The 26,955-nt window shown below is 48.7% G+C and overlaps 1 protein-coding gene across 3 annotated transcripts in view; it reads left to right on the plus strand.

Annotated features, from left to right (window-relative positions):
• LOC146829515 (UDP-N-acetylglucosamine transferase subunit ALG13-like) overlaps window positions 1-26,955 on the plus strand; it is a 1,246,203-nt gene that overhangs the window by 718,874 nt on the left and 500,374 nt on the right. For all 3 annotated transcript variants that reach the window (XM_085608211.1, XM_085608212.1, XM_085608213.1), the window contains exon 17: window positions 10,217-10,252. In XM_085608211.1, coding sequence (XP_085464337.1) covers window positions 10,217-10,252 — 36 coding nt within the window. The remainder of the gene's footprint in view (window positions 1-10,216; window positions 10,253-26,955) is intronic.

A 26,955-nucleotide genomic window follows, 5' to 3' on the forward strand; every position in this document is an offset into this window, starting at 1 on the left:
CAGCGCCACTGGATTCCCTAGTGGTATCCACTGCATGGAAGAGGTCAAATTCCCAGGCGTCAGGCGAAGCACCACCACCTGACAAAGAGTCAAAGCTACTGGACGCGATCAGGAAAGCGCACTGCATCACAGGCAGCCAATATATGGTGTATCGCCAACACTCAAGCGCTATTGGCCAGATACGACAGAACGCATTATGATGAATTAGAAACCATCATGCACCATCTCCCAGAAAAATACAGAAATAGGGCCAATGAATTAATTGAAGAGGGTAAAACCATAACTAACACCTCTATACGCTGTGCCTTAGACGCAGCAGACACAGCCTCCAGGGCCATCAACACTAGCATCCTCCTCCGTCGCTGTTAGAAAAGTCTGTTACACCCATTCATTACAAAAATGAAGCGTAACGGCAGAGTTCATCCAGAGTCGGTGTTTATTCAACCTTCCAGCTCCAAGTCAAAACATTTAATAAACAACGTCTTTCGTAACGCCCCACACAACACGAGCTCCTGTGTTTAAAACACAACACTTCGCATGGTCCCCACGAGCAAGATACCAGATTGCTCGTGGACACCACGCGCCATGACCCGAACAGTAGAATGTATATACACAACACATCTCACCCCCCCCCCCCCCCCTTGTTTTTTTTTTGTTTTTTTTTTTAATCCATAATATAATCTTTAAACCTTCCTGGATAATGGTGTTCACGTTTCTCTCTAGAAGGATCCCCTCTCCAATGAGAACAACCCGGTTGTTGATCATACTTCATTTCATTATGTACATTATCCAAACCTGTGTCATTTGAAACATTTCTAAATGAAACATCATCTAAGCATATGTCATTGGATACATTTCCAGATGGTTGTGTAGGACCCTTAAACACAGATACTCTGTTCAAATTCCAAACACTCCCACCCTCTATTCTCACTGCATTTCTGAAAACTTGTACAACCCTTTTTGGATCTGACCAGCATTGGGAACCTTTAAGAACATTCTCCTTCTTTATGCGAACCAAATCACCAACCCCAATTTCTTGTTTGTTCATTGAACCTCGCTTCTGGTCCATAACTTCTTTCATTTTTTTTTTATACTCATTGACCCTTTCTCTGACTATATTTTAATCAATAGCAATCAGCTTCTTGTCATCCATACCTTTCTTTAACCACCACGGAACTAAACAAGTACTGGGTTTCCGTCCTCTCAAAAGCTCAAACGGACTTACTAAAGTTACAGAATTAGGAGATGTCCTATACGCTAGTAACCTAGACTGTAAAGCATTGCTCCAATTCAGTCCACCCTTAATAGCAAGTTGAATCGCTTCCTTCACTACACGATTAAAACGTTCCACTTGACCATTTGACTCTGGATGGAACACTGAAATTCTCCTATGAATTATGCCACATTTTCCGAAGAATTACTCCATTTCTCTGCTAATAAACTGGGGACCATTGTCTGTGACAATCTCCTGTGGAATGCCTTCTCTACAAAATATGCTATCAAGAAATTCAATGACACTTTGCGATGTAACTTCCTTGACCATTTTGATTTCAGGCCACTTTGAAAAATAATCAACTAACACAATTCCAAAACATTTATCCTTTGGTAAAACATGAAATGGACCAATAATATCAAGCCCTAGTTTCCTCCATGGCCCAATCGGATACTCCACAGGACAAGACTCAACTCTTAAAGGCACCGCAGATTTATCACTAGTCCAACATTTGTCACATTTGCATACAAAATGCTCCACAGCAGAGTCAATACCAGGCCACCAAAATGCTTCCCTTATTCGCCTCCTAGTAAACGAAACTCCTAAATGTCCCTCATGACCAATTTCCATAATGGTGTTCCTAAGAGAAAAGGGAGGAATTATCCTATCCCCTCTCATAACCAACCCGTTCTCTATAGCTAATTCATCTTGAACCTTGGAATAGCTCATCATGTCACCCGATAACTTCCTTACTGCCGGCCAACCTTGCACGATGTAATTCTTAACATTATTCAATTCATTATCATTTTCCATTGCTCCCATCCAAACATTTTCATCTAGACTCGCTTTATCACCATGTATGAAATTGATATCATGTGTCGTGAAAGCAACTTCACAGTCATCCTCTTGATACTCCTTATCATCATCCAGAGGTAACCTAGACATGCAATCCGCATGCATATTCGCTTTCCCTTGAACATATTCAATATGAAAGCGGAAAGATTGTAATCTTGATGACAGTCTAGCTAACCGCGCAGACATGGATCTGCCACCACCAGGAGACATTAGGAATACTAATGGTTTGTGATCAGTTTTTATTATGAAATCAGTTCCCCATAAGAAACTCCTAAAATATTCTGCTCCCCATACGCAAGCCAGTAACTCTCTTTCAATGACTGAGTAGTTTTTTTCCGCATCTCTCAAAACTCTAGATGCATACGCTACTATCCATTCACTGGAATTGTCTTTCTGTAGTAGCACACCACCCAGACCTAAATTACTTGCGTCTACCATAATTATGCATTTTTTTCCTGGGACAAATGGTCTTAAACAAGGCGCATTAACTATAAATGTCTTCAAGTTGCAAAAAGCCTCAGTCATGTCACTTGTCCAGACAAATTTTGCATTTTTTTTTAACAAACACCTGAACGGTTCAATCTTCATAGAATAATTGGGAATGAATTTCGCATAAAATTCAATCAATCCAAGAAAAGCAACCAACTGTTCTTTCGAAGTCGTTAAGGGAGCATTGGTAATGCTCTCAATGTGCTTATGTTTTGGTTTAATTCCCTTCCCACTGATAGTGTGTCCTAAATATTCTACTTCCTTTGCTTTTGTTTTGCATTTATCTAAACGAAGAGTGAGACCTTTTTTTGCTAAAGCTGCAATGACGCTATGCAAGTTCTTATCATGCTCCTCATCATTCTTTCCATAAACTAGAATATCATCCTGGAACGCAATGGCCCCTGATAACCCCTCTAGAGTCTCTTTCATCCACCTCTGGAAAACAGAAGCAGCACTAGCCAACCCAAATGGCATACGACAATACCTGAATAGGCCTTCTGGTGTAATAAACGCCGTATAATTTTTTGAACTGTCTGATAGAACCACCTGATGGTATGCGCTTGCTAAATCGATACAGGAAAATACTTGCGCATCAGACAGGGTGGAAATCATCTCATGCAAATTAGGGAGAGGATGTGCATCTACCCAAATAACCCGGTTCAAACTGCGCAAGTCCACACATAATCTGAGTTCCCCTGAGGATTTGACTGAAATCACGATGGGAGAAACCCACGGGGAAGATTCTATTGGTTCAATGATCCCATCCTCGTCGCCAATGTTAGAAAAGTCTGTTACACCCATTCATTACAAAAATGAAGCGTAACGGCAGAGTTCATCCAGAGTCTGTGTTTATTCAACCTTCCAGCTCCAAGTCAAAACATTTAATAAACAACGTCTTTCGTAACGCCCCACACAACACGAGCTCTTGTGTTTAAAACACAACACTTCGCGTGGTCCCCACGAGCAAGATACCAGATTGCTCGTGGACACCACGCACCATGACCCGCACAGTAGAATGTATATACACAACAGTCGCCATGCTTGGCTCAGAGTTTCAGGCTTTAAACCTGAGGTACAAGCTCTAGGAGAGTAGGGTCTGCTTTCTATGTTCACCCCCACTTTTTGCTTTTGCTTCACTGGTTTTCGACTTAGATGTGGCTGTGGGCCTGCTAATCAGACCCACAGCCCAGCTGTTCTCTCTCTAAATTCATACTATGTACTTTAGGTACATAACCCAATTGGTAAGGATCGCCTTCTTGGGCCCTGTACAGTGTACCTTAGGTACCGAGGGCATAGGTGTACCCTAGGCCTACCAGGGGCTGCAGCATGTATTATGCCACCCCTGGCTGGCCTTCCATTATGACACAACTGGCTGATCACTCTGCTGGGGCAAGGTCGTGTAATCACCCCTTGCTTATGTGTAGTATTCCTATACCTACCTTAAATATAGACACATGGGTAACCTATCAGTCACTCCAATGGCAGGCCTTAACAATCCTGAAGGCAGAGTGCTTGGTAACATGTGAGATGGTGCTCTAGCATGAGCTGAGCCTGTCTGCAGCTTTCGGAACCATGTCCTTATAGCTGTTCTATGATATCGCCTACCATATACTCTTAAAGTGCCTTATAATCCTCGCGGTTATGGTAACTATGGTTTGGCTTTATCAAAACATGTTGTGTAAGGTGTCTAACACTTTGGAATACTACCCCCACACCATTTCTGGCGATGAGGATAGTATTCCTCCCTCCTAGAGGGAGAAGACATGTTGAAGACCTACTACCCGGTTAAAGTTAACCAGAGCCCCAGCATCACAAAATGGATGCTGCTGCCACAGACACAAGTCTGACCTCCTGCTGCTGGGAGTCCTTCCAGCGAGGGAGGCTTGGACAATAGGTTTCCTGCCTTGGGAGGTGCTAGCACCACCCTAGACAGGACTTAGTGTATTGGGGTAGGGAGGGATGAATAAAACGAGACACTGCCTGGGGCACACAAGGTGTCCCATGCATAGTCCGGTTCAAACCGGTGCTGGGGCACTCCAGCCTCAGTCCTGGTGCAAAACTGGACAAAGGGAAGGGGGTGTAACTACCCCCCCTCCCTGGTCCCACCCATAGGAGGGACCTAGCAGGTAACCCAGCCCCCCAGATTAGTATAAGAGTGGGAACTGAGTCCCTAGGACTTTAGATTATCCTGAAAAACTGCAACTTGAACAGAAACTCTGGACCTTCGACATTCGACTGCGAAAGAAGACTGAAGAATCTCCCTTGTGGCCAAGGAGTGACCCCCTGTGCAAACAGGCACCATCAAGCGACCTGCTGTTTGCTTTGCCCAAGTTCTACGAGGAACCGACTTCAGAGCCCGACCAGCGCCTTGACTTCCAGACTTCTCCGACCCTGATCCACATCCACAGCAATGCTGAGATCCGTGGAGGCGACGAGAGACGTGGGACCGGCTACCTGGGAAAATTGGCTACTAGCTTCCAGTGCAGCTTCTGAGGCATCCTCGAAGTTGTGCTCTGGGGATTGAGAAGCCCCAACCCCGAGCACCATCTGCACCGAAGACCAGCCCTCCACACTCCACGAGTTCTGCGTGGGGCCCTTCTGCATTTTCCTGCTCGACGCGTCTGTCCGGTTACTTGCCCGTTGGCTAGTAGCCCCTGTGACGACGAACCCTAAACTTTCTACCACTGGTTTGGCTCCTCCAGACTGGCCCTTGCTTCCCTGTGAAAGAGAAGCACCTCAGGCCTTCCTGGTCTGCAACAGAAGCGAATCCTTCATCCTGCGTGGGTTGCGCTTGCAAAGGCTTGTTGGGTCCCAAATCGACATCGACACCGCCAACAGCAAGAGCCTTCGTGGGGCAGCTCGGCTCCTAGTTCTGGTCGTCCTCAACGCCCCCTGGTACCCGTGGCTGCTGCGACAAGCTTCACCTCTTCACCTGCATCTTCACGACATCGCCTGGTTCCTTGCCGGCTGGTGACCTAGACTCTGTCCCCTCGGCTTGCAGGTATCCTCCTTCTTGATTCCATCCTTGGAATCCAACGGACACTCTTCACTGACTGCCTGTCAGCATCTTTCTTCAGGCATCCATAGGAGTCGATGACGAAACCCGACGCAAGGTCACACCTATGCACCCGCAGCCCATGGGCTAGGTAACTTGAGTACTCCGGTGCTCACAAGGGTATTGACTATCCTAGGGTCTAGTTTCCAAGTCTTTAACTCCTAGCTCCTTCCGAAGTGTCCTAAAACTCTTTATTTCTAAACACTACTATTTCTATCGACTTTAACGAATTACGCGTGAGTGTTTCCACTCTGCACCTGAATCCTGTGGGCCTCCCACTTCCTAGCAATAGGTAGTATAGTGTAGCCCCAGCGATTCCCTAGGCCCAACCTGTGTTCGTGACAGTGGTCCTTATACCACTTACTTAGTATATGGTTTGCGTGGCCCCTAGGGCCTAACTGTATTACTTACCTGTGTGACTTATGTATGATTAAATAAGACTGTGTTGTACTTACCTCGAATCTCAAGAAGAGTGCGGAGGGTATTTTGACTAGAATAAATACATTCTATGTTTATGTATATCTGTTGTGGTGTCCTTTCATTTGGTATTCAAGGGATTGCAAATGGTATAACTGGCTTTGCATACCATACAGAGTTTAGCCTAAGACTGCTCTTGTCCATGCTACCACTAGGATAGCTGGTCTAAAAGGTTGACTTTACAACCAATCACCATAAGGGTTGTTTGGACTGATACAAGGTGTATACTAGAACTAGTGACATCATATATCAGGCCAACTTCTCACACAAGCCTCCATATTAAATCAACCATTTGATCAAGACCATTTATTCGGTCCAAAAGTAGATGAGGCCCTCTAAGATGAAGAAAGACACAGATACGGCGAAATCTATGGGAGCCCTACAGTCGCACCCTCCTAGGCGCTCCTTTCGCCGCTCTTCCTTTCAGGCCACGGGCAGAGGCTACTCCTCAGATAGCGCGTCCACTTCCTACAAATCCCCTGTTCAATACACATTCACAAGGGGTTATCAAAGAGGCGGCTATAGAGGCAATAACAAAGGCAGAGGCAAAACAAATACCGCCCGCTCTGCCACACCGCCTACCCAGACCATCCCACTCCGGTCGGGGGCAGACTACAAAATTTCCGTCACGTCTGGGAGTCCATCACATCAGACAGATGGGTGACCCAAAATATTCGTTCAGGGTACTGCCTAGAATTGACATCTACCCCCCCCCACCCCCCCCCCCCCCCCCCCCCCACATTCCACCCAGGCAACGCCCAATGTCACAAGAACATTCCACGTTACTAAAACAGGAGGTAATCTCCCTCCTACAAAAAGAGGCGATCGAACAAGTCTCCACCAATCAGCAAAATTTAGGGGTCTACTCCCTATATTTCCTGATACCAAAAAGAGACTAGACTCTACGACCTATCTTAGATCTCCGGCCTCTAAACACATACATACATTTGGACCATTTACACATGGTAACACTTCAGCAGGTACTTCCGCTCCTCTCCCAGAACGACTTTCTCACCACACTGGACTTGAAAGACGCATACTTTCACATTCTGGTACACCATGCCCACAGAAAGTACCTCGGATTTGTAGTGGACGTGCAACACTACCAGTTCAAGGTGCTCCCATTCGGGGTCACAACAGCACCAAGGGTATTCACCAAGTGCCTAGCGGTAGTGGCGGCACACCTCAGAAGACAGCACATTCACGTCTTCCCATATTTGGACGACTGGCTAATAAAAACCACGTCCTACAATCAATGTGTACATCACACCGCTACTACAATCCAACTACTTCACCAGCTAGGTTTCACGGTGAACCACCAAAAGTCCCAGCTAATACCATCCCACACAAAGCAATACCTCGTTGCCACCATAGACACCTCAAAAGCCATAGCCTACCCCAATCCTGCCAGGATTGCAAGCATTCAGGCTTTGCGTCAAAGATTCATGCCTCAACACTTTCTCCCAGCAAGAGTGTTTATGCAACTGATAGGGATGGTGGCCTCTTGCATTTTCATAGTACCTCATGCAAGACTCCAGATGCATCCACTCCAAGAGTGCTTAGCGTGCCAATGGAACCAGGCCCAGGGGCAACTGACAGATCTGGTGTTGGTAGACGGTCGCACCCATCTCTCTCTGCAGTGGTGGAACACCACAAATCCTTCCAGAGGTCGACCGTTCCTGGACCCAGTTCCACAAATAATCTTAACAGACGCATCGCTCTCCGGCTGGAGAGCTCATCTACTACACCTCACAGTGCAGGGCACATGGACTCCGCAACAAAAGTTACTCCACATCAACCATCTGGAGTTACTGGCAATCTTTCTAGCCCTAAAATCCTTTCACACACAAATTTTAGGCAAGGCAGTCCTTATTCGCACAGACAACATGCGGCCATGTACTACATTCAAAAACAAGGTGGCACATACTCTCCACGGCTCTCTCAACTAGCACAGAGCATATGGAGATGGTCAATTCCACACAAAATCTTTCTCCTAGCCCAGCATGTCCCAGGAGTCCAAAACACCATGGCAGATCTGCTCAGCAGACAGACGCAGCAGATCCAGGAGTGGGAACTTCACCCGCTGGTTCTTCACCCGTTCTTTCAGATGTGGGGGCATCCACACATAGACCTCTTCGCCACCCACGAAAACAAAAAATGCCCAAGCTTCGCCGCCAGATACCCACACCCATTGTCCAAAGGCAATGCGATATGGATGAACTGGTCAGGCACATTTACGTACGCCTTTCCACCTCTCCCACTAATTCCATTAGTGGTGCGAAAGCTACAACAGCACTCCCTCACACTGATTCTAGTAGCTCCAACATGGGCCAGACAACCGGGGTACACCACGCTGCTGGAACTCTCGGTAGTGCCACACCAAAAGTTACACCTCTCACCATGCCTCCTAACCCAGAACCATGGAGAGATCAGACACCCGGACCCAGCTCAGCTCAACCTTGCGATCCTGCTCCTGAGATCCTAGAATTCGGATACCTTAACCTTCCCCCTGACTGTATGAACGTCATCAGAGAAGCTAAACGCCCTACTACCAGAGCCTGCTACGCTGCAAAATGGAAAAGATTTGTTGTTTATTGCCATAACAACACAATCAACCCTCTAGACGTATCTATACAGCACATCATGTGCTACTTACTCCAACTACAAAGGTGTAACCTAGCATATACATCAATTCGGCTACACCTCGCAGCAATTGCCGCTTACCTACAAAACAGACGGCACCTATCACTTTTCAGAGTGCCTGCCATTAAAGCCTTCATGGAAGGCCTCAAACGAATAATTCCCCCCAGGGTACCACCCTCACCTGTGTGGAACTTAAATATAGTTCTCACAAGGCTAATGGGACCGCCTTTCGAACCTTTGCATAAATGTGAACTGCAATTTCTCACATGGAAAACAGCTTTCCTTGTAGCCATCACTTCCCTTAGAAGGGTCAGTGAGATACAAGCACTTACTATACAAGAACCTTTTCTCCAAATGCACCCGAAAAAGGTTGTCGTCCGTACCAACCCAAAATTCCTACCCAAAGTCATTTCCCCCTTTCATCTGAACCAATCGGTAGAATTACCGTTTTTTTTCTCGCAACCTCAAACTGTTGCAGAAAGGGCTCTACACACACTGGATGTTAAAAGTGCCTTACTTTACTCTCTCCAAAGAACACAACCTTTCAGAAAGACAAAACAACTGTTTGTCTCTTTCTCTCCACCACATAAAGGCAACCCCGTCTCAAAATCAGGGATAGCTAGGTGGATTGTAAAATGCATACAGATTTGCTGCCACAAGGCAAAGCGCACGCTATCTGTTCCCCCTAAAGCCCACTCTACACGAAAGATAGGGGCTTCTATGGCTTTTCTAGGGAACATCCCATTAGATGATATCTGCAACGCAGCTACATGGTCAACACCGCACACTTTCACTAAACACTACTGTTTAGATGTGCAAACCAAGCAACAAGCTCGTGTGGGCCAGGCTGTACTAAAAACACAATTTCAAACCACTGCAACAGATACCGGTGGTCGCCGCTAAGGTTGGGAACTGCTATATAGTCTATGCAAAAGTTTGTAATCTGCAGCTCATATGCCTCGAACAGAATATGCTACTTACCAGTATGCATCTGTTCTTGGCATGTAGAGCTGCAGATCTACACACGCCCACCCGCCTCCCCGGCTACCTGTATCTGTTCCAGTCTATCTTATTTAGATACAACACACATGGGTTTCTTCACTGTTATTACTACGCTCCATCTTTCCCTGCTGGTGAAAAACAATCTGAGGATGGAGCCGAAGCCCATGCGCAATACGATCCAAAGGAGGAGTCACCGACCTCGTGACTTCCAAAGACTTTCTAAGAGGAAAAACAAACTGCAAACATCCGGGCCCAACACCAGATGGCGATCTATGCAAAAGTTTGTAGATCTGAAGCTCTACATGCCAAGAACAGATGCATACTGGTAAGTATCATATTCCTTATTTGTGCTTCATTGATTGGAAATTATATTTGTATAACGAGAGTGTGATAAAGGGTAATGTCATGCTTATATTGTTTGTCTCTAATTACTCCTGTATTTTACTTACCTTTCTAAAGGTGTAAATGTTCTTATTTCTTAGGAGAGTATCATGGAGACTATATCTATACAGCTTCAGGTTAGTAGGATTTAGACATTTGCCATTGTATCCACGTGTAATGTAGGAATTGCTGTATTTGGACATAGTTACGGGAAATTTCGGTTTTTCTGAAATCTACCCCAGATGTATAAATATATTTGGGGTACATCACCTTGTAGCTACCTGCACTTAATATACTATGTAAACCACATCATCAGAAGCGCTATTTCAGTTAAATGTTCAAATGTGCATGTACGGTATGATGGTGTGGAGCCCAGCAATCAGGTTCTGATATTTTGGTGCTCATAGAATCTGAAAGAAACACGTTAGTTAGATTCCTCACCTTAGAATATTCCCAGGCGTCAGACTGGATCCGGAAGATTTTTCGTCAGCAATACCCCTTGCGCGTTGCTAGGCGTCGTCTGCGGCTCCGCGTCCGTCGTCGGCGTCGTGCGCCGGGATGACGTCGTCGGAGTACTTAGACGCCGCCCTCGCGCGCTGACGTCAGTTCTTCTTTTTTCCGCGCCAGTAAGCGCAGATCCGGGAGAGCTACCCCTTTTAGTCTTTTTTGACTAAATCTTTTTTGATCATTTTTGATCCTTGTCTGTCGACATCTGGTGCCGGTAGGATGCCTGGGTTCAAGGCTTGCGAGGATTGTCATCGACTGATGTCGGTGACCGATCACCACCGCCGGTGCCTCTACTGCTTAGGCCCCGACCACGACGCGGAGTCGTGCAACGACTGTCAGGCCCTGACTTCGAAGGCTAGGCGGGAGCGGTCCCGCAAGCTTCTCGAGCTTCGCCACTCGGCTCCGCGTCGTGCGCGATCCCGGTCCAGGAGGAGGTCCAAGGATCGCTCGCGGAGCCCTAGCCGACGCCATCGATCGTCCGGCTCCAAGTCGTCGGGTAAGTCCAAACGCTCGAAGTCCAAGAGGCGACATTGCTCTTCGGACTCCCCTCGCCGGTCGCGCGACTCGGCCGAGGGTCAGGGTGGTTCCCCCCCCCCCCGCGGCTCCGGCGGAGCCGCAGGTGCCGCGTCCGCCCCCATACCTTCCGGTCCCTGGGGCTGACGCGGCGCCGGCGGAGATCAGTGCCTTCCTCTCGGCCATGAGGAGACTGGCCCCGCCGTCGACGCCCGCTGGCGCGCCTTCGGGCCCCGCGGACTCGACTGGGCGACCTCGCGTGCCGGCGGCTCCGGCGCCGTCGACGACTCCGGTCTCGACGCCGCAGGTCCCCGCGGGGCCCATGCCTGGGCCCCAGTCGACGCCGGTTGACCTAGTCACTCCTCCACCGGCGCCGACGCCTGAACCACCGACGCCGTCACCGGCGCCGCCGACGCCTGTGACGCCGACACCCCAGTTTAGCCCTCATCCGGACCCGGCGCCGGTGCGGCGTCGACCGACGCCGCATCCGACGCCGCTTGAGTCCTACCATCTCTACAGTCCGGTTCCGCTCATTCCTCCTGTTTATCAGGAATCGGAAGAAGGGGGCGACTGGGAGGGGTTCGAGGACCCTCTGGCTGTTCAGTCACAGCTTTCTCAGGACTGGGCAGATGAACTGGGGGAGGCCAGTGGGCTGGACACCTCGCCAGACACTGGATTCACTTCTCCTCCGACCGTGGCTTCGGAGGAGGGTGCAGCATTTTCTGTGGTGCTGCGCAAGGCGGCCGAGGCCCTTGGGCTCGAGTTGCCTGCCGTGGCTGTGAGGACTAACATCCTCACTGAGGTGCTTCAAACCTCAGCAAGCTCCACTGAGCCTCTGCTGCCGTTCAACGAGGCCCTCACTGACGTTCTGCAGGGCACCTGGTCCAAGCCCTCCACAGTTCCTCCTGTGGATAGGAACGTTGCCAGGCGCCACCGCCCTGCTCCGGGCGACCCCAGTTTCCTGTCCCAACACCCCACCCCCGAGAGTCTGGTTATCCAGGCCTCTACCTCCCAATCCTCCTTCCCGACCGCTCCGCCGGACCGGGATTCCAAGAGACTCGAGCAGTTTGGCAAGAAACTGTTTTCGTCCCTTAGTTTGGGCCTGCGGTCCTTAAATACCGCCTGTCTCTTGGACCGTTATTCCCATTCCCTGTGGGATACGGTGGAGGACGTGCTGCCCCTGTGTCCGGAGGAGGTCCGGACGCGTCTTACCCAGGCTTTGGCCGATGGGAGGGATGCAGCACGGCACGCCATTCGATGTGGGCTTGACACCACGGACTCGCTGGGTCGGGCGATTTCAACCACGGTGGCGCTCCGCCGCCACGCCTGGATGCGGTCCACGTCATTTTCCGGGGATGTCCAGACCACCCTCATGGACATGCCCTTTGATGGCACTCGCCTGTTTGGTGAGAAGGCGGACAGTGCGCTGAACCGCTTTAAGGACTCCCGGGCTACGGCAAAGTCCTTGGGCCTCTCGGCTCCGCGGGCGCACACCTCCGCTTTTCGCCCCTTTCGTGGCCGAGGAAGGGGCGCCTCCTCACGTCCGCAAAGCCACCAGCCGCAGAACCAACCTGCGCGCGGTCGCGGACGTGGCTTCCGCCGTGGCGGAAATGGAGGCCGACGTGGTCAGCCCACTTCCACCCCTGCAGCATCCGCCTCAAAGCCCTCCTAGTCCGAGCTTTCAGGCCCATACCACGCCAGTGGGCGGCAGAGTTCGGCATCACCTGCTCCACTGGCGGTCCATAACATCGGACAGGTGGGTGCTGCAAATCGTCCGAAGGGGCTACTCCCTCCCCTTCGAGACGACCCCTCCAGCCATGCCACCGCAGCACCACCGTATCTCGGGGGATCATTTGCATCTTCTCCGCGAGGAAGTTTCGGCTCTCTTGGCCAAGGGGGCCGTCGAGCGCGTTCCGAGTCCAGAAGTAGGTCGTGGTTGTTATTCCCACTACTTTCTGGTTCCCAAGAAGGGCAAGGGGGGCCTACGCCCTATCTTGGACCTCCGGAACGTCAATGCCTTCCTCCGAAAGGAAAGGTTCAAGATGCTAACGTTGGCTCAGGTTTTAGCTGCCCTAGACCCTGGAGACTGGATGGTAGCGTTGGACTTGCAGGACGCATATTTCCATATCCCCGTCCTGCCGGCCCACCGGCGTTACCTGCGGTTCACGGTGGGCCAAGAGCACTTTCAGTTTACCGTGCTCCCCTTCGGCCTCACCAGTGCCCCTCGGGTGTTCACGAAAGTGATGGCGGTGGTCGCAGCTCATCTGCGCAGATCAGGGGTTCCAGTCTTCCCCTATCTCGACGACTGGTTGTTGAAGGCGGGCTCGCCCCAGGCAGTCGTCTCCCACCTCCAGACTACGGCGGATCTCCTGCATTTGCTGGGGTTTTCCATCAACGTGCCGAAGTCACACCTGAGTCCCTCTCAGAAGCTCCTCTTCATCGGAGCGGTTCTCGATTCGGCGCAGTTCCGGGTCCATCCACCGGAACAGCGGGTCCGGGATATACGGGCCCTGATTCCCATCTTTCGGCCTCTATCCCGGGTTTCGGTCAGGCTAGTGTTGCGGCTTCTGGGGCTGATGGCCTCCTGCATCCTACTAGTGCATCACGCCAGGCGGCGCATGCGGGCTCTGCAGTGGGACCTGAAGTTTCAGTGGGCCCAGCATCACGGCAACCTGTCCGACCATGTCTTGATCTCGGAGGGCACTGCACAGCAGTTGCAGTGGTGGCTCACGGACCGCGAGTGGGTCAAGGGCAAGAGCCTCTCCCTTCCCCAACCAGAGCATGTCGTAGTGACGGATGCGTCCCTCCTGGGATGGGGTGGCCATATGGGAGAGGCGGAGATCAGAGGCCTCTGGTCTCCGGCGGAGTCTCGTCTCCACATCAACCTGTTGGAGTTGAGAGCGATCCGGCTTGCACTGAAAGCCTTCCTTCCCTCTGTCAGGGGAAGTGTCGTGCAGGTGTTCACGGACAACACCACCGCCATGTGGTACTGCAACAAACAGGGCGGGGTGGGGTCGTGGACCCTTTGTCAGGAGGCTCTGCGCCTCTGGACATGGCTGGAACACCAGGGCGTCACCCTGGTGGTTCAACATCTGGCGGGCTCTCTGAACGCCAGAGCAGACGAACTCAGCCGCCGGTGCATGATGGATCACGAATGGCGTCTGAACTCCGAAGTGGCGCAAGGCCTCTTTCAGCAGTGGGGAGAGCCTTGGTTAGATCTATTCGCCACCGAAGAGAACGCGCAATGTCAGCAGTTCTGCGCGTTGGAATTTCCAAGGCGGCACTCGCTCGGCGACGCTTTTCGTCACGAGTGGAGTTGCGGTCTGTTGTACGCCTTTCCGCCTATACCACTTCTGCCCAGAGTGCTGAAGAAGATCAGGCACGACCGGGCCCAAGTCATCTTGGTGGCTCCGGATTGGGCACGAAGATACTGGTATCCCGAGCTACTCAGTCTGTTGACCGATCCCCCGATACGTCTGCCCCTTCGGGAGGATCTTCTGTCGCAGCAGCAGGGGACGGTCCTCCACCCGAACCTGTCCAGCCTCCACCTCCATGCGTGGAGATTGAGCGGCGGCAGTTGATGCCATTTGACTTGCCTCCTGAAGTCTGTGATATCATTCTGGCAGCCAGGCGTCCCTCCACAAAGTCGGTATACGCCTGCCGGTGGAACAAATTTGTGGCATGGTGCACAGCAAAGGCTGTGGATCCCCTTTCCGCCCCTCTTTCTGAGGTTCTCCTCTTCCTTCTTTCTCTGGCCCGGCAGGGCTCTGCCCTGGGCACCCTGAAAGGTTATCTTGCTGCCATCTCCGCCTTCTTGCGGCTTCCTGATCAGCCTTCTCTTTTCAAGTCCCCTGTGGTTACACGCTTTCTCAAAGGCATTACACACACGTTCCCTCCTGTCCCTTTTGTAATGCCTCAGTGGGACTTGAATCTGGTATTGACATTCCTGATGTGCGCTCCCTTCGAGCCTCTTCACAATTGCCCTCTTCGTCTTCTAACTCTAAAGACTGCTTTTCTGGTAGCCATCACCTCGGCTAGACGGGTGAGTGAGCTCCAGGCTTTATCTTCAAATCCTCCTTTTCTATCTGTTCATCCGGACAAGGTTGTCCTTCGGCCTCGTCCATCCTTTCTTCCTAAAGTGGTGACTCCATTTCACCTTGGGCAGTCTGTCACCTTGCCCACCTTCTTTCCGCCTCCGCATCCTTCCAAAGAGGAAGAGAGGCTCCACCGTCTGGACCCAAAACGTGCGCTCTCCTTTTATCTGGACCGCACCAAACAGTTCCGGGTGGACGACCAGCTTTTTGTTGGGTACGTGGGCGCTAAGAAGGGGAAAGCTGTGCACAAACGGACCATCTCTCGGTGGGTCGTTTTGTGTATAAAAATTTGCTATTCCTTGGCTAAAAAGGACCCTCCTGTTGGGCTGCGCGCCCATTCTACTCGGGCCACGGCGGCTACTACTGCCTTGGGACGGGGAGTCCCTTTGCAGGACATCTGTCAGGCGGCGACGTGGGCTTCGCTACACACGTTTGCCAGGCATTATTGCCTTGACAGCCAAGTCCGGAGGGATGGCTTCTTTGGCCGTTCTGTCCTCCAGGACTTTCTGGTGTGATCTTGGTTCGCAGACCCACCACCGGGGATGGTATTGCTTGGGTATCTATTCTAAGGTGAGGAATCTAACTAACGTGTTTCTTTCAGATGAACAAGTTACTTACCTTCGGTAACGATGTATCTGTAAGAAACATTAGTTAGTTAGATTCCTCACCGACCCTCCCATCCTCCCCGTTCTGCGAACTGACATCTAGGGTTGAGGTTGTCCTTTCAGGCCCCTAGATTTTATTTTTGGCACCAGTGTCGGTCTTTGCATGGCTCTGCGTTCCTGGCGCGGAAGGCTATGTACAAGAACTGACGTCAGCTCGCGAGGGCGGCGTCTAAGTACTCCGACGACGTCATCCCGTCGCACGACGCCGTCGACGGACGCGGAGCCGCAGACGACGCCTAGCGACGCGCAAGGGGTATTGCTGACGAAAAATCTTCCGGATCCAGTCTGACGCCTGGGGATATTCTAAGGTGAGGAATCTAACTAACTAATGTTTCTTACAGATACATCGTTACCGAAGGTAAGTAACTTGTTCTTTAGGAATAGGAAAATAAATTCTTCACCTGATGTGTCAGAAATGGAAAAACCTGTAAATTTCCCCGTGTACGTTTTAAGGTAGGCATGCCACAGTAGTGATTTGTGTCTGAACTTTTATTAGTTACTGACTTTAGAATTGCTTAGAGGATTACCCAAACGAGGGAAAGGCAAATATCAACCACAGAAAAATCCATTGCATTTTGTAAAATCTGATTTGAGCAGCACTGACATTTGTCTAATGATACTGGGGAAAGAAATGGAGGGGACTACGTGAGTTAAACTGACTTCACCAAAATCAGTGCCGAAAGCAAAAAAAACTGTATTACTGCTAAGATGGTAGCTGAATGGTACACAGGATATAAAAAGTGTCAAGCTGCAAAACTATTCATACTTTTAAGTGACTGGTTTCTTATAACCAGGTGAATACATTGTGCATTAAAGGAGTCATAGGTCAAGAAATGAAAATGCTATCAGCTATATAAATGTGCTTAAATTTGCATTTTACTTCCTTTCTATAATGTACCTGTATACTAAAATTTCTTTTTAAGGTCATCAAATATAACAAAAGAGGTAAGGAGAAGCACAGTGTTGAATCATCACACAAAGGTTATTTATCTGAAAAGAAAATAAATACTGTAGTAGGGAGGAGCCATTGGTAGGGAAATGAAGGTGGGGCAGGTAATGAGATAAAACTGGGAAAATGGGCCATAACATAGTATAGCAGTAAATGCAACAAAAGTTATTCAGTACTCCCAGAAAAATCTCTACATATGATACTGTAGTGTTCCAGAGTAGACTGGTGAACTCTGGTGAATTAAGGTGCGGCAAGTGTACATTTAGCATTACTGTGAAGACTGTAGCATGTATGATTAATCTGGCCGACGGTTGATAAGCGGGACCCCCTTTTAGCTCAAGAACTGGAGTTTCACCTGTAACCTGTTTATCAGCGTTAGAGTATGCCCTTATCTTCACCTTCAGCCTTTGCAATTTGGAGCCATTATCGCCCATCTGCCTAGAAGGCTTACGTTCGCCACTGCAGAGTTTGCTGTGATTCATTATCTTCAGTGTTCGTTTATTCTTCCAGTGTTGGGAACATAGTGCATTAGGGCCAGGAAACTGTAACTTTGAATTCTAACCACTGAGGTTTTCCTTTCCTGGCCAAATTTCAGACTATTACCTACCACCTACTATGAATATCTTTTGTAGTATTGAAGTGTGTTTTTTGTGTGAAGCCCATTGGAGAACCCATCCTTTGCAAAGGACTTCCCTGCAGCCATTTTATGAGTCAGCAGAGTCTGAGAGGCTGCCTTCTAGGGATTATCAAGATTCAACAGCTATTTAAGTTTAGTGAGGCCCAAACATCTGGTCTTGCCGGTGTTCTGTTACTCACCTAGTCCTTCACTCTTTCAGTTGGGAAGCTGGTAATCATCTATCCAAGTTAATAGATTCTCAACTTTTCCTTGGATAGCTGCAGAAACATATGACATGCCCCTATTAAAGAAATTGTTGTTAGACCCTGAGCTGATTTAAAAATTACAGATCTATCTCGGTATTTCCAGGTGTCTGCAAAATCATAGAAAAGGTGATAAACGGCAATCTCTCGGAGATCCTGGAATCTAACAATGTACTACGCCCCACTCAACCAGGATTCAGACCAGGCTGCAGAATGGAAACAGTGACCCTGATTTCTACAGAGGATCTTTAAAAGATCTTTGATTAGTCCGGATTGTCTGAGCTTATGCTCCTCGACTTATGCTCTGTCTTCGGCATGGTCTCCTATCCCACTCTACTTTGCAGACTGAAAGAAGTAGGCATAACAGGTAGTGCCTTAAAATGGCTTTCACCGTTCCTAAATAGTAGGATATTCCTAGTTAGTGAAGGGCCTTTAGTCTCCACGAACCATCAGCTAAAATGCACAGTGCTGCAGGGCTCCTCCCTGAGCCCTATGCTTTGGAATCTGTATGTCCGCCCGATATCCAACACCTGTTTCACCATGATATCCTAAGAGGACGATATGCAGATTATAGTCTCACCCAATTCAGGCTCCATAGCTCCAAAACAAAACTTAAGTCCAGGTCAGGTCACCAAATGGATGATATTTAGCTGCCTAAAGTTAAACAGGGACAAAAAAGAGATCCTGGTAGTCTGCAACAGTCCTTCACCATGGGACCAACTTAACTGGTCTCCATCTCTGGGTGATCCCTCCCCCAAACCAGAAGTGGAAAGTTTTGGTGTCACACTGGATAGACATTTTACCACGGCCCCCCAGGCAAAGAAGCTTCCATCTAGTTGCTTCAGCCGCCTTACAGCACTGAGGAAGATTCTTAAATGGCTTCCTATGGATGCGCACAGAATAGTGGTCCAGGGTCTAATGCGATCTCGTCTCGACTTCAGCAATTCTCTTCATTTAGGCATCCAACTTTCATAACAACAAAACTGCAAGTCATCCAAAATGCAGCTGCTCGAATGCTACTAGGTATTTGCAAAACTCAATAAGCTTGCCCGACTCTTACCATGCTTCACTGGCTGCAATAAACAGAAGGAAACAATTCAAAGCACTTTGCATTGTACATTGTGCAAAACACAAAGTAGGCCCACACATCCTCCATCACCTCATTAACCCACACCAGGCCAAAAGAACTCGAGACAAATAACTTATGGTTCGAGGCATATGAGCTGCTGCAGTCACAATATTGCATTAGATCGCCGCCTAGTGTTGGGTCCGGATGTTGCACGTTGTTGTCTTGGAAGAGTCTTCGAGGTCTCACGAGATAGGTGACTCCTCCCCTGGACTACAGTGCGCCTGGACAGCACCTCCATCGTCAGATTGTTTTTTTCCGCCATCGGGTTCGGATGTACTTCTGCGACGCCAACTTCGACTCCGAAGTTTTCAACTTTATTCACAGCAAATCAAAAGTATCTCGACAGGATTGCTCTCCGGTCGGTACCCTACAACTTTACAAGACTTTATTTCCCATATTTTCATCGACGCAGGCCTCCGGGCCTATCTACGCCACGTGGGCCTCGGGCCCATGGAAAGGACCCCTTTCAAAAAATGCCCCCAGTGCGGTGCTAAATACCCACACACGGATCATCACCCAGTGTGCAACAGATGTCTATCTCCGGAGCATAAGGAAGAAGACTGTTCAGCTTGCGCACTCTTCCGTTCCAAAAAGACAATCAGAAACCGGAGGGCCCATCGACAAGCGATGCATCGACAAGCAGCAGCACCGGCACCGGACGATATCTTCGACGACCCCTCAGATGCCGAGGATTCGGACGACCTACAGCTAGTCAGTCGAAGAATCGGACTCAGATGACCCAATCCCTGCGGGGCAGCACGTGAGTACCGAAGCCCCTGTCCCAATCACCCCACATAAGGCTCCGGTCAAGACATCGCCACAAGGCCTTCGTCACGATCGAAACATCCCTTCGGAAGCCCCACCCTCGGGCCCGGCTCCGAAGATAATAGAAAAGCCTTCCGGTAGCTCGGGACCGAGCAAACCGCATCTCCCAACACCCAAAATGCCTTCGGCGCCGAGAAAAACACATACGGCACCAACTCCGGCTCCGGCACCGAGAGACTCGACCGTTCCCAAAAACGTCGAGCCGAAGCATCTCGAGCCGAAAACGGTCGATCCCATGAAAAATCTCGACCCGAAAAAGTTAATCGACCAGAAAAAGACAAACGACTCCAAAAAGGTCACCGAGCCTAAAAAACAGATCGAACCCAAGAAAACGGTCGATCCGAAAAAGGACGTCTAAGTCAATAAAGCTCCTGAACCGAACAAAAACAAGGTTCCCGAGCCAAACAAGTCGAAGCCAAAGCCTTCAAAACCTTCGACTCCCAATAAGAAAAAACCACAAATCTTCTGTGCCGAAACCAACAAATACAAAGGAGGAGCTGTTTTATCCGGATCCTGTCGATCCAAAAGAGGGAAAAATCGTCATTGGCCCTAACACAGGTCGTGTGGTGCTCCACAAGAGGAAAATTCCTCCTGCCTTACCCTCTCCTATTCCTCTTAAAAGGAAAGACATTGCTACTTATCCTATTAGACCTGTTACTCCTCCTCCTCTCTCTCCTATTATGCCTTATGTGCCATATACACCTCCCATGCCTCAACAGCCTGATGGGGACCCAGATGATGACATAAATAATGATCCACAAGACCCTTATGGAGATCCTGATGACACAAATCCCAACCAGGACACATGGGGAGACCCATATTTACCGGACAATAACCCACTGTGAGAAGTTGGCCTGATGTATGATGTCACTAGTTCTAGTGTACACCTTATATCAGTCCAAATACCCTTATGGTGATTGGTTGTAAAGTCAACCTTATAGACCAGCTATCCTAGTGGTAGCATGGACAAGAGCAGTCTTAGGCTAAACTCTGAATGGCATGTGAAGCCAGCTGTGATACCATATATAATCCCTTGAATACCAATTGAAAGGACACCACAACAGATATATATATAAAATAAAGTGTATTTATTCTAAGCAAACCCTCAGCACTCTTTATGAGATTAGAGGTAAGTACAACACAGTCTTATTTATGCATACATTAAGTCACACAGGTAAGTAATACAGTTAGGCCCTAGGGGCCACGCAAACCATATACTAAGTAAGTGGTATAAGAACCACTGTCACGGAAATAGAGTAGGCCTAGGCCTAGGGAATCGCTGGGGCTACACTACACTAGCGTTAGTTAGGAAGTGGGAGGCCCACGGGATTCGTGTGCAGAGTGGAAACACTCACGCGTAATGCGTAAAAGTCAATAGCAATAGTACAGTTTAGAAAACGGTAGATTTAGGACACTTCCGGAGTAGCTAGGAAGTTGAGACTTGAAAACTAGACACTAGGATAGTCACTATCCTGATGAGCACCGGAGTACCCAAGTTACCTAGCCCACAGGCTGCGGGTGCATAGGGGTGAAGATGCGTCGTTTTCGTCGTCGACTCCTATGGATGCCTGAAGAAAGATGCTGACAGGCAGTGAGTGAAGAGTGTCCGGTGGATCCCAAGGCTGGGATCAAGAAGAGAAGAAACCTGCAAGCAGAAGGGACAGAGTCAAGGTCACTAGCCAGTGACCACGTGGAACCAGGAAGGAACCAGGCGATGTCGTGAAGACTTGCAGGTGAAGGTGAAGCTTGTCGCTGCAGCCAGGAGGACCAGGAAGCGTCGAGGACGACCAGGACCAGGAGGCGAGCTGTCCCACGAAGGCTCTTGCTGTCGGCGGCGTCGAAGTTGGACTAGGACTCACCAAGCCTTGGCAAGCGGAACCCACGAAGAACGAAGGAGTTGCTTCTGGTGCAGACCAGGAAGGTCTGCGGTGCTTCTTCTTTGCAGAGAAGCGGGAGCCAGTCTGGAGGAGCCAAACCAGCGCAGAAGATTTCAGGGTGCGTCGTCACAAAGGCCACTAGCCAGCGGGCAAGCAACCGGACAGACGCGGCAAGCAGGAAAATGCTGAAGGGCCCCACGCAGGACTCGTGGAGTGTGGGGGGGCTGATCTTCGGTGCAGATGGTGCTTGGGGTTGGGGCTTCTCAATCCCCGGTGCACAACTTCGAGGGTACCTCAGAAGCTGCGCTGTAAGTTACTAGCCACTTTTTCCAGGTAGCCGGTCCCACGTCGCTCGTCGCCTCCACGGATCTCAGCTCTGCTGCAGATGTGGATGAGGGTCGGAGAAGTCTGGAAGTCAAGGCTCTGGTCGGGCTCTGCAGTCGGTTCCTCGTAGAACGTGGGCAAAGCAAAGGGTAGTCTCTTGATGGTGCCTGTTTGCACAGGGTAGCCACTCCTTGGCTACAAGGGAGATTCTTCAGTCTTCTTTTTTCGTCGAATGTCGAAGGTCCAGAGTTTATGTTCAGTTTTGCAGGTTCAGGATAATCTAAAGTCTTGAGGCCCAACTCCCACTCTTATACTAATCTGGGGGGCTGGGATACCTGCTAGGTCACGCCTTATGGGTGGGACCTGGGAGGGGGTGGTTACACCCACTTCCCTTTGTCCAGTTTCGCGCCAGAGCTGGGGCTGGAGTGCCCCAGCGCCGGTTTGAACTGGACTATGCAAGGAACACCTTGTGTGCCCCAGGCATGTCTCATTCCTTTCAGCCCACCCTGCCCCAATACACTAAAGGCTGTCTGGGGAGGTGCTAGCACCTCCCCAAGCAGGAAACCTATTGTCCAGGCCTCCCTGGCTGGGATCACTCCCAGCTGCAGGAGGTCAGACTTGTGTCTGTGGTAGCAGCATCCATTTTGTGATGCTGAGGCTTTGGTTAGAGTTAAACAGCAAAGTAGGATTTTAACATGTCTCTCCCTCTAGAAGGGAGGAATAATATCCTCATCACCAGAAATGGTATGGGGGTATTATTCCAAAGTGTTAGACACCTTACACGACATGTTTTGATAAAGCCAAACCATAGTTACCATAACCGTTTATGATTATAAGTCACTTTAAGAGTATATGGTAGGCTATATCATAGAACAGCTATAAGGACTTGGTTCCGAAAGCTGCAGACAGGCTCAGCTCATGCTAGAGCACCATCTCACATGTTACCAAGCACTCTGCCTCCAGGATTGTTAAGGCCTGCCATAGGAGTGACTGATAGGTACACATGTGTCTATATATAAGGGTAGATATAGGCATACTATATCTAAGCAAGGGGTGATTACACGACCTTGCCCCAGCTGAGTGATCAGCCAGTTGTGTCTGATTGGAAGGCCAGACCAGGGGTGGCATAATACATGCTGCAGCCCCTGGGAGGCCTAGGGTACACCTATGCCCTGGGTACCTAGGGTACACTGTACAGGGTCCAATAAGGTGATCCTTACCAATTGGTTATGTACCTAGGGTACATGGAGTCCATTTTAAAGAGAGAGCAGACAGCCTGAGACCCTGAATGGCAGGATCTCAGGCCAACTAAGTCGAAAAACCAGCTAGACACTAGGCAAAAAGTTGGGGGTAACCATAGTCAGATATCCACCTTCCTACACCCACCTATTCTAGACCCCACACCATATCCTTCGAAACCATCCCCTCCTGACGACACCATTGCATTCCATCAGTTGGTAGACAGAGCTGCTAGTTTCCACGGGGTAGATATGCATGCTGACCCTATGGAAGAGGATTTCTTGCTGGACACCTTCCCAACCACAGAAAGAAGTGTACGCACATTACCCATGCTCAAAGGAGTCTTACAACATGCACCAGAAACATTCAAAGGCCCAATTAGGGCTAGAATACTCAACCCTAGGGTAGAAAAGAAATATAGAGCAGCACCCTCCGACCCTACATACATCAAGGGTCAACTACAGCTTGATTCTCTAGTAGTCACTAATGCAAGAAAAAGGGATAACTCACAAACCACTGGTGACGCTGCACCACCAGAAAAAGAGTCCAAACTACTAGAGGCATCTGGAAAAAGGGTGGCTTCACAAGCAGCCAACACCTGGAGAATAGGTAACACACAAGCATTGTTAGCTAGATATGACAGGGCGCACTACGACAAGTTAGAGGAGCTGCTACAACATCTCCCTGAGCCATATAAACAACAGGCAAATGACCTTATCCAAGAATGAAAGTTCTTCACTAATGCTTCAATAAAGTGTGCTCTAGATGCAGCTGACACAGCCTCTAGAACAGTCAATACAAGCGTGATGTTAAGGAGACACGCATGGCTTCGCATATCAGGTTTCAAACCAGAGGTGCAAACCACTATTCTCAATCAACCCCTTAAACAAGATTTCCTGTTCGGGCCGGAAACAGATGTCCTATTAGACAAAATGAAAAAGGATACTGACACCGCTAAATCTATGGGTGCACTGCAGTTTTACCAATCCAAACGTTCCTTTTGTAGATCCTCCTATAGAGGTACAGGGAGAGGAAATAATACACAAACCTCTCAACCTTTCCAAACTACCTCCCAAAACACATTTCCCAGAGGCAGAGGAGGATATAGAGGAAACAATTCTAAAGGCCGAGGTAGAGGTAACAACAACAACCGTACCTCTACCACTCCCAAACAGTGACCTCTTACACCTGCCTCCAGACCACTTAACACCAGTCGGAGGCAGAATATCATGGTTCCTACCTGTCTGGGAATCCATCACAACAGACAGGTGGGTGAAGCAAATTATCCATTCTGGTTACTGTCTAGAACTTACATCTACCCCACCCAACATACCACCCAAACACAGACCAATGTCGGAGGAACATACCATACTATTACAACAAGAGGTCTTAGCAATGCTACAAAAGAACGCTATAGAACCAGTTCCTCTGCAACAACAAGGGAAGGGAGTTTACTCTCTCTATTTCCTAATCCCCAAAAAGGACAGCTCCCTCAGGCCCATTCTCGACCTTCGTCCCCTCAATCAATATATACACTCCGATCATTTTCACATGATCACACTCCAACAAGTACTACCACTACTACAGCAAGGCGACTTTCTCGTCACGCTAGATCTAAAGGATGCATATTTTCACATACCTATTCATCCCGCACACAGGAAATACCTCAGATTTGTAGTGCAAGGACAGCACTACCAATTCAAAGTCCTACCCTTCAAAGTAACAACAGCACCAAGGGTGTTCACAAAATGCTTAGCAGTAGTGGCAGCACATCTAAGGAGACAACATATTCATGTGTTTCCATACCTAGACGATTGGCTGATAAAAGCCAAATCACATCAACAATGCCTGCAACACACAGTGACCACAATCCATCTATTACACAACCTGGGATTTTCCCTCAACTACCAAAATCCCATCTACAACCCTCCCATATACAGCAGTATCTGGGAGCCACTATAGACTCCACAGTAGCAAAGGCTTACCCAGCTCCAGCCAGAATACAAAACATTCAAGCAATGATCCTAAAATTCCAACCTCAAACTCTTTTGACAGCAAGAGTGTTTATGCAACTCATAGGCATGATGGCATCTTGCATATTCATAGTCCCACATGCTCGGCTGCAAATGCGTCCCATACAAGAATGCCTAGCAACACAATGGAACCAGGCTCAAGGGAAACTAAAGGACCTAGTGTTGGTAGACAGTCGTACCCATCACTCTCTGCAGTGGTGGAACACACAAAACCTTTCAAAAGGACGACTGTTCCAAGAGCCAGTTCCACAAGTAGTGTTGACAACGGACGCATCACTCACAGGGTGGGGAGCCCATCTACTTCAACATACAGTGCAAGGTCTATGGACACCGCAACAAAAGATACACCACATAAACTATCTAGAATTGCTGGCAATCTTTCAAGCAATGAAAGCTTTTCAGAAACACATAGCCAACAAGACTGTCTTAGTCCGGACGGACAATATGACAGCAATGTTCTATATACAAAAACAGGGGGGGGACACACTCTCTGCAGCTATCACAACTAGTGCAAAGTATATGGAGATGGGCCATTCCACAAAACATCCATCTTCTAGCGGAACATCTCCCAGGAGTAAAAAACCAGATTGCCAAGTCAAAAAGGCTTTATTTCGATAAAAACATATCATAAAAGCTGAATATAAATAGATTTTCCATTTTTTAAAAACATTTACAAGAATCACTAGATTTCATCAATTTTCAACAAAGAAATAAATACATTCTGTACAAGTTAAAAGCAATTAGCAATTTAACAATAAAAAGGAATTAAACATTAATTTTAAGCCTTTTGCTACGTAAATACCAGGCCCATGATAAAAATTTAGATAAACCACAGACATAAATTGGGCGTGAATCTGACGTTAGGATACGCAGGGCCTCAATGTGTGACCTAGTGCCTAAAAGCCGACACAATGCTTTGAGCCACTTTTTCCTGGGTTTTACATATTCCGGGCATTGGAACAAGAAATGCGCTAGGGTCTCGGTGCAAGTTGTACAAAAAGGGCAAAAGGCAGTTGTCTGTGCCGGGATTTTCCACCGTGCTGTAAATGCTCTTAGTGGGAGAGTCCCAACTCTAAACTTAAAATAGAGTTCTCTATCGAACGGTTTTTCAATAATGTCCAGATACAGTTCCCGAATGGGTAAGTCCTTGAACTTCAGGAAGTCCTCCGTTAATTTTCCCAGGGACTGATCAGCATATGTTCGGGACATAACCCAATTCCAGTATAGAGACTTTAGAGTTTCCTTTGGTGGTGATGATCTATTGTCCCATGCTTCACTTAGTCCAAGAGCAATAAGTAAAGCTTTAACATCTCTCAACCACTTTATTTTGTGCCATCCTGATGATGCCATTATTTCGGACAGTCCTTCTGCGTATTTGGCGAGTTCTGGGACTCGCCACAACCGGGCCCATAAGAGCAATGGCCGGAGTTTTGCAAGATCAGCTATAGAACGACAGCCTAAATCAAACATCAACGGTAAAGTTGGCGTACCCTGAGGGAGCAACATCAATGACCTACAAAATTTGTTTTCCGATTTGGAAAGTTCATCTATATTTTGGGTACCCCATAGTTCAGCTCCATATAGAGCTGAACTAACTCCTCTTGCTTTATAGATGTCTACAATCGGGGCTATCGGTCTTATTGTGCAGAGACGCTGTTCCTTTAGTAGGGCCCCTGTGACCCTCTTATGATTTAGAAGCATTTTGGATAAGTGGGAGGTCCATTGCATTGTTTGCGAGATGCGTATTCCTAAGTAATCAAATACCCTCTCCCTACCTAAGGGTACTGAATTCAGGACAGGGGGTCG

Source organism: Triturus cristatus, chromosome 5_2 (genome assembly GCF_964204655.1).
Source record: "Triturus cristatus chromosome 5_2, aTriCri1.1, whole genome shotgun sequence".
In the NCBI taxonomy this organism is placed as follows: domain Eukaryota; kingdom Metazoa; phylum Chordata; class Amphibia; order Caudata; family Salamandridae; genus Triturus; species Triturus cristatus.